This window comes from Eucyclogobius newberryi, unplaced genomic scaffold, assembly GCF_026437365.1.
Source record: "Eucyclogobius newberryi isolate DKJ021-1_F unplaced genomic scaffold, fEucNew1.0.hap1 SCAF_17, whole genome shotgun sequence".
NCBI lineage: Eukaryota > Metazoa > Chordata > Actinopteri > Gobiiformes > Gobiidae > Eucyclogobius > Eucyclogobius newberryi.
Window position 1 is genome coordinate 24537343 of NW_027315801.1, and position 15374 is coordinate 24552716.

Consider the following 15374-nt stretch of genomic DNA (forward strand, 5'->3'; position numbering starts at 1 on the left):
CTGTAGATTAATTAACTATCAGGCGCTTCAAACATAAGTAATTAGGCTTCGCAGACTGCTCCATCCTCCCCTTCCTCTGTCCTCCTCCTCATACATTTTGTCTTTGTGTCTTCCAAATCCTTTCTGAAACTGATGCAGCACAAACGGGCCTGAATTGCTATAGCATTCAAAACTCCATCTAACTAACAGACATGTACAGTGGGCTTTAATCGGATGATCTAAATTACTTTCGATATTTTCATCTGAGGAATATTCTGATGTTCACCTTGGGATACTTAACTGAACTATGCACTTGCCCAAATTGGGGGGAAAAAAAATAGAAACTGGTATTTGTATGTTACCGGTACTAAATATTCCTTTGGTACATTGTTTGGTCACGGAACGTAACCTAACCTTCTTTGTTCATTTATCATGATAATAGTGTCCATGATCATAATTCATATTGTTAAAATGGCTGCCCATGGTTTCAACACTCCATATTTCTGCATGTTCATGTCAATATCAATACCAAAATATATCTCTGCATTAGGCAACCCAAGTAGCTGTGGGAGATATATTTACAATAATGCTAATATAACACCGCAATTGTTTCGCGATCATAATTTAAATCAATAAAAACATATTTAAAGCTGTAAAGGCTGATTGAAACACGCATATTAGATGTAAGGCAGCAACTAATGATTATTTTGGTAATTGTTTAGGTCACGTAAAATTTAGAAAAAAATCTTATGCAAAATTTTCTGTGTCATTTTAGCTTAATTCCTGCTCTGTGATATAACCTCTTCTCTGTGATATAATCTCTTCTCTCAGCACATTGCATGTTTTGGTGTCTGTGTATGTTCAGAAATAATTATTCTATTACTAAAATAGTTGTCAATTACAGTATTTTTAGTGGCTATATTTCGGAAGTTAATGATGCAAGAACGAACAGAAGTAAACAAGGCAAGGCAGTAGACACATGCCCTGTCTTCTTGATAAGTCTGCAGTGTTTGTTTGTTTGTTTAGCGAGGAGACGCACAGGGATCAAACGTGGAAACCTTACTGTTAGGTTATTTTGGCACTACACTAACAGCCCTGGGTGTAATAGTGTTTGGCCTTATCAAGGGTGAATGCTTAAGCTTGAAATTCTGCTCAGAGGCTTGTAGTGCCGCTAGAACTCTGTGATTTTGCCTAAAGGGGGAAATTAGACTTGCAAAAACGAATTTGAAGCTGAAGCAGTCTGAGGGAAAAAAACGCATTGGTCTCTGGTGGTGTGTTTGAAACTCTTTTAAGACACATCTTCTGCGTGGAAGTGGTATCATATGCTCTTATATTACACAGCGATAATCAATTAAAAGTAATTGGCATATTTCACAAACAATCCTCATCTGAGTCAACATTGCAGGTGGGATTTTTACTTTGACTAATGAAAGCAAGATAAATTCATATTATTTTGCTAAATAAAGACATGCAAGGATTTTGAATTAGTTAATAGATGCATTTTAGATTATTTTCCACTCTAATCCAGATCTATCGTTTATGATTCACAATCTAATTTTATTAAGCGCTTTGATTTACTTTTTCATTCGACATTTTTCATTACATGACTGCACAGCGTAAAATGAGTGAAGCAAGAGTACTTATCTGAAATTAATGATGAAATGTTATGTCCATATCTGAGCTGGAGGCACATTATCAAACCATGGTCTTGTGTTTGAGCAAAGACGCTCCCGTGGGTCAAGCCCTGCTGCGCTAACGGAGATTGTGTTGTGCTGCAGAATCTAGTTATTGAGTGTTTGCGTTATTATTTCAGATTGGCACTTGCTGCATACACCTCTGTTGCACACTGAACACCCACTGCCACCATGTCCATATTCCAGAGATGCGTTTGTCCAACCTTTCATTACACATCGCTACCACTGTAACATATAATGCGGATCGTCAACATCAACAGGACCCCATGGATATTCTTCTAGTTCAGCTCATGATGACATTTTTGTGGTGTTGTTTTTTTTTAATCTTGTGTCAGGAGAGCTTGCAAGATCAATATGCCACAAGATGATTGTCCCTCTACGCAACAATATCGCCATTTAAAGCCCCTAGTTACATTTACAAAGTCAATATACCTTCCACTGCTGCATTGAACCATCAAACTCAATCCTATAATCTTCCTACACTCCTCAAGCCTATATCTTTATAAGGATAAAATATTAAGTTCATATCTGAGCCGAGCGCATGAGACATATTCTAATATTTGATCATAACGTCTCCCACCGGTGGCCCAATTCGAAATCGGTAACATTTTACAAGATTCAAATTTGATTGCGATCTACATGGTCGAAGTCATGCTGCAGAATCCTATTATTGATGTGTTTGGCGGCAGTGATTTGCCGTGGGATCCCTGTGCAAAGAAGCAGCTAATTAACATGGTGTTCACGTTTGGTGTCTCTCTCGGCCAGGGATTGATCATATTCTGTTCTCTGTGAACACAAGCTCTAATGAAACATGCTGCAGGCCTTCTGATGTATGTACGGGCTTTCATCCCCAAATTTTTATATTGTAGTGGTCGAAGATGCACTAGAATGCACAAGCTACAAAAGAGGGACATTTCCGAGCATTTAAGTCTCATCTCCGAACATGGTACAATGCAGTTGTTTGTGTTTTTTTCGGGAATTATTTACTAATCTAACGGCCTTGTCTCCTTGCCTAGAAGGTTTCACAACATGGCAAGTGTATATCTTTTATTTATTGAACTGCAGGCATGTTTTTTACTAAAATACGTTGAAAACAAAGCATTCCTACTGCTGGGTTGCCTCTCCACAGATCTGATGCTTGTACTACAAAGCCAGATTAGAGGGTTAGCAAGGTAACTTTGCGGTTAACCCTAAATAGCGATACTACAAAGATGGGTCACTTTCTAGGGTATATCTCTATGGCAACATACCCTGGACCCATAGCAAGCCTTGAAATATTTTTTTTACGTCCCTGTCAACATGACAGGTACCGATCATTTGGTACCTGTCATGGCTAATTCTGAATCGGTTACAAGGAAAGGAAAACAGAATAACATAATTAATGAAAAATGAACTTTTATTAACATGTCTCTTTATCATTTATAGGCTGAGAAATAGATTTTCAAAGTTAGGGGCCAGGGGGGCCCCCTACCTAAAAATGTTAGGGGCCCCCCAGCAATTTCAGGGGCCCACAAGCGCGTGCGGCATCGCGGCGTCATAAGAACAAGATAAATGCGTTGTTTTAAACCTGGTTATTAGCATGTAAAACAATTTAAAGTACTTTTATCTGTTATTTGATATGAAGAGCACAAATACTGAAATCCTATAAACCAGAGATCATGATCTTTAATACTGTTTTATTTAATATAATAATGTTTCTTAGATAGAAAATAAATACTGTTTACAGCATTTGACACGAGGAGATCTTGTGGAATATATAAAATCACAGCCTACAAAATAAACTACTAACATATATACATTGCCCTGATGCTAACAACTCCAAAGGGGGCGGGGCCCTTGGGGCCCTTGGATACTTCCACATTGACATTGTCCCTAATGTGCAAAATTACAGCTTTTGTTGCAAACAACTTTAAAATGACTGAATTGCGAACTGAGGAGATTGACGCCCATCAACCTCGATATCACTTGTGGCGCAAAATTAGACCGGGCATTTCCGAGTACAACCGAACGCAACCGAACGCAGCGACCAATCAGATGCCCGCTTTCATCGACATTAGATCACGGACACCGCTCGGCCAATGAGAAGCGAGAAGACTGCGAAGTGGCATGTCTGTCAAAACGAAACTTAAGTGATAGAAATGCCCGCGAACAAAGTCCGAAGTCCGGCCTCTAGCGGCCAACGAAGTCCGGCCTCTAGCGGCCAACGAAGTCCGGCCTCTAGCGGCCAACGAAGTCCGGCCTCTAGCGGCCAACGAAGTCCGGCCTCTAGCGGCCAACGAAGTCCGGCCTCTAGCGGCCAACGAAGTCCGGCCTCTAGCGGCCAACGAAGTCCGGCCTCTAGAGGCCAACGAAGTCCGGCCTCTAGAGGCCAACGAAGTCCGGCCTCTAGCGGCCAACGAAGTCCGGCCTCTAGCGGCCAACGAAGTCCGGCCTCTAGCGGCCAACGAAGTCCGGCGTCTAGCGGCCAACGTCCAGCCTCTTTGCTCCAGCGTTAACGTCGGTAACAAAATAGCGCCCCGGGAAAGACCGTTAACGCCAAGTCTTGGGGCAAAATACGTTTAAGTTGCTGAATAAGCAAGACGACAACTCTGACCAATCAAGGACAAGGATCCAACCGAAATAATGGGCAGCCAGTGTGAGTGACAGGGCAGAGGAGAAATGAGGAAATGCATACGCGACAGCGTGTATTCTTTAATATCAATGTCCATAGAAGAGGATGAATTATATTTAAATAGCTTACACTTAGCTTATGCAGGTATTTCCTAGATAGAATATTCCCATTATATTTATTTGTACTGTATTCAATTAAATACGCTATAAAAAGATTATAACATAAAATGTAGTCTGCGCACATTTGGCTGTGTGTCTTAACGCTCTGCTTGGCACAAACATCAGAGTCACTCTTTCAGTAAGATCTGTTTAGTTACTTTAACACATTTGTGGTTTAGTCTGTTTTATTGATGAATGATATTCAAATTAACTTTCACTGTGGTGTAACTCTCGTGGCTGTAATTGGTTGCCAAGTGTTCGTATACAATCTTTTTGTTGCTCTTTCCTTTTTCCTTTTTCTGTTTGTGCATCAGAAAATCTTGGGTTTACAGGGTGAGTTGTGAACCCATTTGGTAGTATGACTTATCCAGAGACACACTCCAGACTCTGGGAAAAGTATTCAGGATAATTTCAGCCAGCTTTGTAATTCAAGCCTCTGGGGCCTCATTTAGAAAGCCTGCTTGCGCAATAATATGCGCAGGCTGTCCTCTGTACCATACGTGGGTTTTTATAAAACTGAGCGCGGGACTTTGCTTATCACTGCGCCAGCTGAGACCCTCCCCACAACACTCGTGGTTGCACTCAAAGAAGTAACTGGAATTTTATGTTCCGTGCTGATAGAGCCTCATATGTTAACATGCTTTTGTTTTCTACCTGCACTTGTCTCTGCCTGGGAGCCGCACTGCTTGTTCTCCTGCCGCTCCATCTCCCTCGCTCCTTTGCGCATCCTTGTCTCCATACGCTCACGACACCTTCCTTTAATCATTTAGACCTCCGTGTGCGTGTATCTACTGTGAAAAGGCTCAGTCCTCTGTCACATACTTATGCATATTGCTCGAAGAGTCTAAAACTACAACTTAATAAGCATTAAATATTTGAAGTGTATGTAGGCTACTAAAACACAATTGAATATGTAATTTAAAAAGTTGAATTAAGAGTTATGAGTTGTTGCAATCACATTTATTCATATTTGTGATAGACCCTCATGTGACTGTGCTGCTGCGCGAGTGTCTGCCCCTCCCTCTCTGTCCTCCGTGTCTCGGTCAATCCAACTGTCACTCACTGCATGGCCCTTTTTATGGTGTTTTGGAGGTGTGGCAAGGGCGTGACGTGCCTTCACGCTCACAGATTCCAGCTGCTGGGGAGATTTATCAAGCACAGATTGGCCACTAGGAGTACGCATTTGCACAGCAAATTTCCTTCGCGGTCCTTTATAAATGAGGCCCCCTCTACCAGGCTAAATTACAGGTCAGGGCCCGGACCTGCAAATGGAAATTATGAATTATAGTTTGATTCTCACACCCTTACAGTATATACACTTTTGGATTTGGATTTTAAGTTTTCTTCATTTGACACACATTGCCCAGTGTATCTTTAAGTATGATATGGGGACTATGCCTTGCCTTGCTTATCAAAGCTATTCTAAAAACATAAAATAAAAAACGAATCTACAACATTAAATAATTATAATTAAAGGTTGAATGGATGATTTTTTTGACCCAAATCTGAGTCTTATTTCCTCGTGGCGTGGACTGCCGATTAGTCCTGCCACGTATCAATCATAAAACGCACCTACCGCTCACCTGCAGCCTCGTGCGGCTCGTCCTCACGAGCAGCACGTTTCTGCGTGTCTAAGCGCATTGATCTATCATAATATAGTTCCCTCAGTGTACGGGACAAAATTAAGACGGAGAAAGACTGTTCGAGCTGACTCATAAGAGACGGAAATCTACGAGAGATGCGATGCGATCCGTCGCGCTAATAAACAAACGCACGTGTGTGTTGTATCAGTCCGCACGGGGGAGTGCGCATGTGCACTTCCGCCTCAGTTCTCAAATCGCCGAAAAATCGTCCATACCGCCTTTAAGTGATATTTAGCAGCCTCCCGTCTCGTAGATGTCTTTGGTGCTGATTGCTCACAGAAGCTGTCCTGTCACTCTCTCCTCTATCTACTGTTCCCCTGTTCCCCTGCTCCCTTCAGCCGTCAGTCAATATCCCAGGCCTGTCATTTGCATGTTAACTCGGTTGTGTGGATCCTCTTGAGGCAGAAACAAGTCAAACGGTTGATGATGGCGTGTAATTGAAGGCTAACATTTGTACACAGTAAACTGAATACTAAAGAATGTGCAGATAAGGACAGCTCTGCTGTAATGGTCGGAGTGTTTCAGAGCTGAACATTCAATCATAATGTACAGAAAGTGGATGTTTTCTTTCTTTGTACTAGCTGCTGAGCTCTGTGTTGTCTATTTGACTTACTACATGCAAACTTGCAGCTTTTCTAAGCTACTTTCTGAGATAATAGCCAACAGAAGTAAGTTTTGTTCTATACAGTTGACTCTGGCTCCTCCACTATTTTAATGGTCCTAGATTTGACATTTGTGCTGGCCTCTTTGCACTGGCTACCTGTCAGCTTCAGGATTGATTTTAAGATATTGTTGATGGTTTTCAAATGTTTGAATGGGCTGGCTCCTCCTAATCTTTCAGAGCTTTTGTCTGTCCATGTTCCTACTAGAGCATTGAGATCAGCAAATCTGATGACCTTGGATGTTCCGAGGTTAAAAACCGTGCTTTTGCAGTAGCAGTAGCAGTAGTAGTATTGAAACAGCCCAACACAGGCGTTTAGCACATGATGAGCAGACATTTTTATAGCGTTATTTTACCATGTTTGTACATTATATAATATTATATAATATATATTAAGAAAATCTTGTATAATGGGTTGAAAAACAGGCCTTACACAGGAGGAGATTACGATAATTATAAGCTCAAAAATTAAAACTGAATCAATAATTTGAGCAGTGAAATCTCAAGTGAGATTACAGTAAAATCAATATCTATATTGTATTTTTTTTTTTTTTTTTCAAGTTTGGAAGGTTATACACGTTTTTAAGAAAATAACAACATTTGGTACCGTTCTTCATTTTGTGCTGATAAACGTTCTATAGCCTGGCAATGTGGTCAGAGCAGATTCTGGTCCATTTTCAGCTTGGTGGACAGAACAGTCCTCGCAGATCAATAGCCCTCAATAGCCCTCAACAGACCGGTGAGGTGGTGACATCAATTACTGCTCCGATGAGGATGATAAAGTAGCATCCTCTCGGAAATGGCAGTTAGCCTTGCGTCTCTACGGATGGGAAATACTGTGGTTTACATGGAATTTTGGAATCATCCGACACAGCAAGTCTATTCAATTTAATATACTGTGTCTACATTTGAAGTGTAGTGCATTGTAGGGCTGTGTTCAAAATATCGATACGGCGATATATCGTCACGGACTCCGTATCGATACGCGTATCGATACTGAGTCACAGTATCGATATATATATATATTTTTTTAAATAAAAAATAAGATTTTTGTGGCCCGTAGGCTTTAAACGAGGTGAAATAGTACTTTTGATCTGCTGTTTGTGCTGCGCTCCTCTCTCGAGAAGGAGCTGTGGACCTGATCAGAAGCTGATCTGTGCAGAAGATGCTGCTGCACCATGTTCAGACCAGGCCAATTATTTGGCAAGAAACATGTAATACTTTACTAGAATGTGTTCCTTATATTTCTATTTGGATCAGTTGGTTGGATGTATGAAGTTATTAGAGCAGAATGGATTCATAACTAAGTGCTTTGTGGATAAACATGAAATGTCATACATTTTCTTATTCAGAGTAAAAACATTACCCATTTGGTACATTTTTAAGACCCTTTTTTCAAAAATGTATCGGGATACGTATCGTAATGAGGGAATTGTATCGGAATATACAAGTATCGGGATACGTATAGTATCATGACCCCTGTATCGGGATACGTATCGTATCGCAAGGGTCTTGGCAATACCCAGCCCTAGTGCATTGCCAGTAAATGGAAAGGATGCTGGTACTAAATTCTGAAACATAGATTGGGTAGAGGGCCTTGATGTCTGCCAGCACATAACAAAATATGCTCTACTTTCTCCCAAGTTTATTTTCTTAAATTTGTACGCAAGGCGCTTTGTTTTAGAAATATTTCTGTACCCGTCTCTTCTGAATCACAAATCTCATCTTGCTGTACATGTCTGCACTTCTGTGTGATACTTTTTATTCTGTTGTGTTTGCAGAGTTTTGTGAAGGTTTATCAGAGGCTTTAGCTTCTATTCCTTATGCTCTCAAATGCTGAGGAAGGACTCTATGGGTCGTGTGGGAGAAGCAGTTGACAGCAAACACGACCCCTTTTAAAAAAGCAGAAATGGGATTGATTCCTCTGTGCCTGTTGCCTAGCAACTGCAAAGCCTTGTTGAGAGAGAATATTGACCTGTTGTTGATAAAGCCCAATTACATTTTCCCTGACTGTGTCTATCCTGAGATTTTACAATGTCATATTGTGCTTCCTGTGAGTACAGTCCATTGTCTCTTCTGAATCACTGAAAAATAAATGTTAAACTTTACAGCGACCTTGTGCTATCGAGAGGGGAGTATGAATTTCCCTCTAACTCCTAGTTTTAACAAGGTTACCTAGATGAAAACTGCAAGTCAACAATTGAAGTATTTTTCCTGCTGTTGTGTAAGACAATACAAGAGATGTTTCAGCTCATGATAAACATTTCAAAGGTTGACTTTGACTCTCAAGGATCCATACATTTGTCAGTATAAAATGTTTTAGACATTAATTGTCCCAGTTGTGTGACAGATGACCTGTCTCAGAATCCATAAGGACTATCCGAGATTCAAATTGTACCAAACTGTAATATACAAGATGTATTTTTTTTTTGTCAAAGTATCTTTAGAGAAATATAAATGCAAAATGTATTCAGTATGGACACAATAACTAATAACAAGTACAAATGGATATAGCTAGAACATAGTCGTTGCAAGCGCACAAGGCTAATTAGGGTTGGGTCCTTGGCTGGAGATGGCTTGCTCTGGTCCCTAATGCGGATAATTAATACTGTATGTCTCTCCTCGCTAATTGCACCGGTGCGGCAACAGCCTATCTCTTCATATACAGAAATGTAACCCAGTCACAGGCAACGTTTACACATTTTGCTGCAGCTTTTAAAATGCAATTGATTTCTAAATTTCATTAGTTTCTCCCTGGTTTGTTGTGTGCACTGACTGTAAAAGGATCTGCTGCCTGCATGCTGTAATTACAAATGTTCCAGTGCTAATCGATTCGTTCTTTCACACAGTGGTGGATGTGCAAACTGCGTCTTGTATGAACAATTCCACTTGTGTCCAAAGCTTGACTAATATTTTGGACCGGAAAGTGTAGCTTGATTTGTTTGTTTTTCCACAGAGCATGTGTGCTCCATCATCGCCTCCATGCTGCGGAACCTCAAGTCTCAGCAGAGAAGCCGTCTACTCACCAAGTTTACTGAGAATGACTGTGAGAAGGTTTGTATCGGTTCCTATGCCATTGATGGTTTTATGTCCCATTTTCCTAGTTTTTTATTGTCACTAAATATAACAAATGTCTCTTTTATAATGAACTTCTTTGTGAATGGTAGGCTGTAAGTGAACATTTTATACTTAAAAGTTAATTTGTGAGAGGTAGAAAAATGGGCAAGGGAGTTAATTTGTGCTAAAATGTACTAAAATAAAGCAATAAAAGGAAATACTGAAACATTATGGAAATCTATAAGCTTTAACCTGTTACCACCCACCTGTCCGCCGGCGAACATTTTCTATATCTCAAATATTCTCTTACATCATCACTTTTATTTCCGTGGTCAATACCAGCAAGCCATACATCATTTTAAAGCTTATTTTCTCAACAAAACGAATATGTCATTGATTTACATTGAATAATATGCCCCAAGAAGCAATTGCCAATAGTTTGTGAGAAAGTCTCAACTTTTACAAACGCATGTCCTACCTGTTTGCTGTTTATGACGGACGAAACGGCTTTAATTCTGTACATCCTTGTACTCAGTCTGTCCGTAAGGAATCATTGAAAAACAATATCCACTTGTATTTTTCCTGAAGTTATCCGATTTCGAGATATTGTCAAGTAAACAAACTTTTCTTCGTTTCTCACCGGACGAGAATGCGCTTGTCCGCCGCATTTCTCCGTCCATAACAAATGACCTGTTTGACTTATACGATAGTGTTTGACATCGATCTCTTCCTTAGACTGTTTCCTACAGAATGAGACCATCCACGAATTTTTCTGTCACCGGGTTTGTTTGCTACAGCCTCCGGAGGAAAAAAATTCGGCGCTTCCGAAGCGCGCGTCCATCTTTGTTTTTAGCCCTTAGCTTCTGCTAGCAGGCACGCAGGAGACTTTGAGTGACATATTATTCTAGCCAGTCAGGAGACCTTTTTCCTGATAGGCGGGACAAAGGGTTTATTTACACAGAATTCTCCCTGTTCACGTGCGTAAGGCTCCGGGAAGGCTGTAAAGAGCCAGATTTCTCGGCAGGATTTTGCGCATAACGTTTTCTGATTTTATTAGCCTTTTGGACGTGCATTTTGTGAGATGTATGTATTATTATACCAATACAAAAATAAAATAAAAATATTATAATTTTTTTTTTTTTTTTTTACCTCTATATGGGAAATTCATGGGTAAACTCATATTTACACATTTTCACATATTTTTTTTTAGCGGTTATAATTGCTATTAGTGGCCTACAAAACATCAAAATGTATGTTTTATGATCATAGAGGAGCTAAAATTGTAATAAAACAGTTTGGCAAAGTTGGCACATATTTGGATCACTTGTTCCGAATATACTTTTTGATACAAAAAGGTCAACAGCACCAAAATGCCTGTTCCTAGAGCTCTGAAACTTTACACAGTTGTTGTCAACAAGATAAACATCATGTACAGTGAACAGCATATGCACACAATGAAGTATGTCATGCTCAGGACCATTACAAATTGACAATATTCAGGCGAGACTAAAAAAGGATGTTTTGTTTATGTTTGGGCCTCTGTAGTGTAAGTTCTGAAGCCCTGACAGTGTTCATGTGCACATCTGCAGAAACTAGAAGGCCTAAGCTTTCTAATTATGCATCACACTTGCATGTGGAACATAAGATCCTCTTTTAATAAGCAATGCCATTTGGCTATGTCCAACCATTGTGCACAGGGCGAAAATAGGTGGGTGGTAACAGGTTAAATTCAATACCTTCACATTTGGCATTTTTTTCAATTTGATGTAATAAAGGTAAAAAAATGCCTTTCAAATATTGTGGTATTGTAGTTAATCTATGTTTTGGAATATTTTTGATTAAGTGGACAATTTCAGGCAAATGTGCGACAAAATGACCAAATCTCGCAGGGTATACTAACTTTTTCACATGACTACGTGTGAAAACCAGCTTTTGTTACTCAAATATTACTCACATATGTCAAGACCCCTTGACTGTTCTCAGCTTCCTGAAGAGAAATATCAAACTTCTCCCACAGCTGCAGCACATCTGAACTCTGATATGGCTCTCATATTTGCTTAACCTGTTACCATCCACCTATTTTCGCCCTGTGCACAATGGTTGGACATACCCAAATGGCATTGCTTATTAAAAGAGGATCTTATGTTCCACATGCAAGTGTGATGCATCATTAGAAAGCTTAGGCCTTCTAGTTTCTGCAGATGTGCACATGAACTTACACTACAGAGGCCCAAACATAAACAAAACATCCTTTTTTAGTCTCGCCTGAATATTGTTAATTTGTAATGGTCCTAAGCATGACATACTTCATTGTGTGCATATGCTGTTCACTGTACATGATGTTTATCTTGTTGACAACAACTGTGTAAAGTTTCAGATCTCTAGGAACAGGCATTTTGGTGCTGTTGACCTTTTTGTATCAAAAAGTATATTCGGAACAAGTGATCCAAATATGTGCCAACTGTGCCAAACTGTTTTATTACAATTTTAGCTCCTCTATGATCATAAAACATACATTTTGATGTTTTGTAGGCCACTAATAGCAATTATAACTGCTAAAAAAAAAAAATGTGAAAATGTGTAAATATGAGTTTACCCATGAATTTCCCATATAGAGGTTAAAAAAAATATATATATATATATTATTTTTTATTTTATTTTTTTATTGATATAATAATACATATATCTAACAAAATGCACGTCCAAAAGGCTAATAAAATCAGAAAACGTTGTGCGCAAAATCCTGCCGAGAAATCTGTCTCTTTACAGCCTTCCCTGAGCCTTACGCACGAGAATACAGAAGATTCTGTGTCAATAAGCCCTTTGTCCCGCCCCTCTTTCTAAAGCTATTCTCATTGGCTAGAATAATATGTCAATCAAACTCAGCTAAAACAGACTAATCCATGTGCGTCGCAAGCGGCGCATTTTTTTTTGCGGAGGCTGTAGCAAACAAACCAGTGGACAGAAAAATTGGTGGATGGTCTCATTCTGTAGGTAACAGTCTGAAGAAAAGAAGGATATCCAACATTATTTTATAGGTCAAACAGGTCATTTGTTATGGACGGAGAAATGCGCCGGACAAGCGCATTCTCGTCCGGCGAGAAACGAAGAAAAGTTTGTTTACTTGACAATATCTCGAAATCGGATAACTTCAGGAAAAATACAAGTGGATATTGTTTTTCAATGGTTCCTTACGGACAGACTGAGTACAAGGATGTACAGAATTAAAGCCGTTTCGTCCGTCATAAACAGCAAACAGGTAGGACATGCGTTTGTAAAAGTTGAGACTTTCTCACAAACTATTGGCAATTGCTTCTTGGGGCATATTATTCAATGTAAATCAATAACATATTCGTTTTGTTGAGAAAATAAGCTTTAAAATGATGTATGGCTTGCTGGTATTGACCACGGAAATAAAAGTGATGATGTAAGAGAATATTTGAGATATAGAAAATGACAGGTGGGTGGTAACAGGTTAAGGTCATCTAATAACCATTGGAGATTTGATGTGGAAGCTGTCATTCCTGTTAATGCTCCTTACATATAATGAATATCAAATGGTAAAACTCCTTACTATGTAAAGAATAATCTGTCCTTCATTTTGAGTCATGTTGATGCTGTCCCTGATTTCAGAGGACAGATAAATTATATCTAGTAGAAGTAGGCAACACACATTTTAGTCTGTTATTTGTGCTCAGTATTTTTCATTTTGTCTCTTACTCGGACTCGCTTCTCTGCAGGTTGATCGGCTAATGGAGCTGTACTTCAAATACCTGGAGGCTGTTCAACAGGCCGACAAGAGGATCGAAGGAGAGAAGCATGTAAGATTTTCACAATTCCAGTCCATACCCAGCGCTCCGTCTTTCACTGTTTTCCCCTCTGGTGTCACTTACCACGCCATCTCTAATTGGCAAATGGAGATGACAGAGGAGACGGTCAGTACCAAACGAAGGCAGCACCAGACATTCTCTTGACGTCTGACTTGAAAAAGACAACCGTTTGAAGTGACATTTCGTAACAATATCCAAAGTGACACATTTAATGTACCAATAACTCATCACTTGACAGTTGATTGACACTTTCAAGCATTTTGATTCTTTTTATGATGGAATTTTGAAAAATTGTTCCTACAAATTAAATATGCACTGATGACATTTCTAATATTATAACTATATGTACCAGTACTATACTGTCTGGCACAAATCACGCACACATAAAAAGGTAAAATGTAGTTCACACACTAGGCTAAATATCTAAGTTGAAAACATTGGCTACAAGGTTTGATAATAGGCTATACAAATGCAACAATAGAATTAACCCATTGAAAATAATTGGAATAAAACACTCGTATAATTTGTTCTGTTGCAGAATAATATCTTCTTAAGGCCTTGCTAGCGCTTATCTCTTCTACCTCATTCCCATGCCAGCACAGAATTTAATAATAAACTGATTAACCAATAGCGATAACCCTTTTATTCTGCCACACTGCTTTTGTTATCTGCAAATAAAAAAAAATCAAATTGCTCTATGCGTGTTCCTGATAATCCCCAATAGAAAGACCCTGGATATGGTCCGACTGTTTGTGCTGATAAGGCTTTCACACATCCTTAGCTGTGAGCAGGAAGTGACCAGAAACAACATGGCAGCTCCTCTGATAAGAATATGACAGTGGAGATATGCGTGCGCCAGGATCCTATTGAGCTGTCGGCGGGGCAGATGTCACAGACTAGAGAGCCGCAGTCAGGGAGGGCTCTGATAGGCTGATAGCAGATAAGTGGACAGGCCCAGGATAATGGCTTCAACAGAGAGAGGAAAGTGGTCTGGCCTTACAAGCGGTCACACGACAAATACTGCTAGATACATGCTATGTATTATTGGACTAAAAGCAAGTGGAAGTGTTGTAAACAGAATGCATAATGATGACACTAATGCATGTGTCTACTGTATCTATCATTTAAGGACATTGATATTTGATAATTTGTTTATGCATCACTTATAGTTATTGGACACAACAAATGTATCTAATGGCAGGGCAATATAAACTATAATCTTAGCCGTGAAGTCAGCGATTTCTCAAATGCTTATGTTTTGTTGCGCTCTTGTAGGTTCCCTCTTGGTCTTTATATTTGAGGGTCGACCCTGTGACTTTCGGAGGGTTCGGGAATTAGTTACAATTATTTGTTGAAGAAACACGCTTTACAATTATTCACAATTAATGACCTGATCAAACGACTGTGAAATGGCTCATTTACTTTCATTCACATTGTCTCATAGATTACCAATTCTTCAGTGTGTGAACAACTTCATAAAATCAGACTTTCAAAATGTTACTTGAAAGTCATTGTGACATAAGCATAACATGTGACATAAAAACCACACTTTACACAGATTTACTTCCCCCCCAGAATCGATTCGATTGAGATGACAAATTTTTGCATCTTTAATTGCTGTGATTATAATTTTATGATTACAATTTATTTGAGTTCTCACGATGATATTGTAACCTGAACAATTCTCGATTAAGCAAATTATTTTTTTTTCTTTACTTTTCTTTACTCATCCCTAGTTTTC

The 15374-nt window shown here is 39.3% G+C and overlaps 1 protein-coding gene across 1 annotated transcript in view; it reads left to right on the top strand.

Moving 5' to 3' along the window:
- ctnnbl1 (catenin, beta like 1) overlaps positions 1-15374 on the top strand; it is a 57881-nt gene that overhangs the window by 21812 nt on the left and 20695 nt on the right. Inside the window, exons 12-13 of the mRNA XM_072449556.1 lie at positions 9703-9800; positions 13544-13624. Of these exons, the coding sequence (XP_072305657.1) occupies positions 9703-9800; positions 13544-13624 (179 nt within the window). The remainder of the gene's footprint in view (positions 1-9702; positions 9801-13543; positions 13625-15374) is intronic.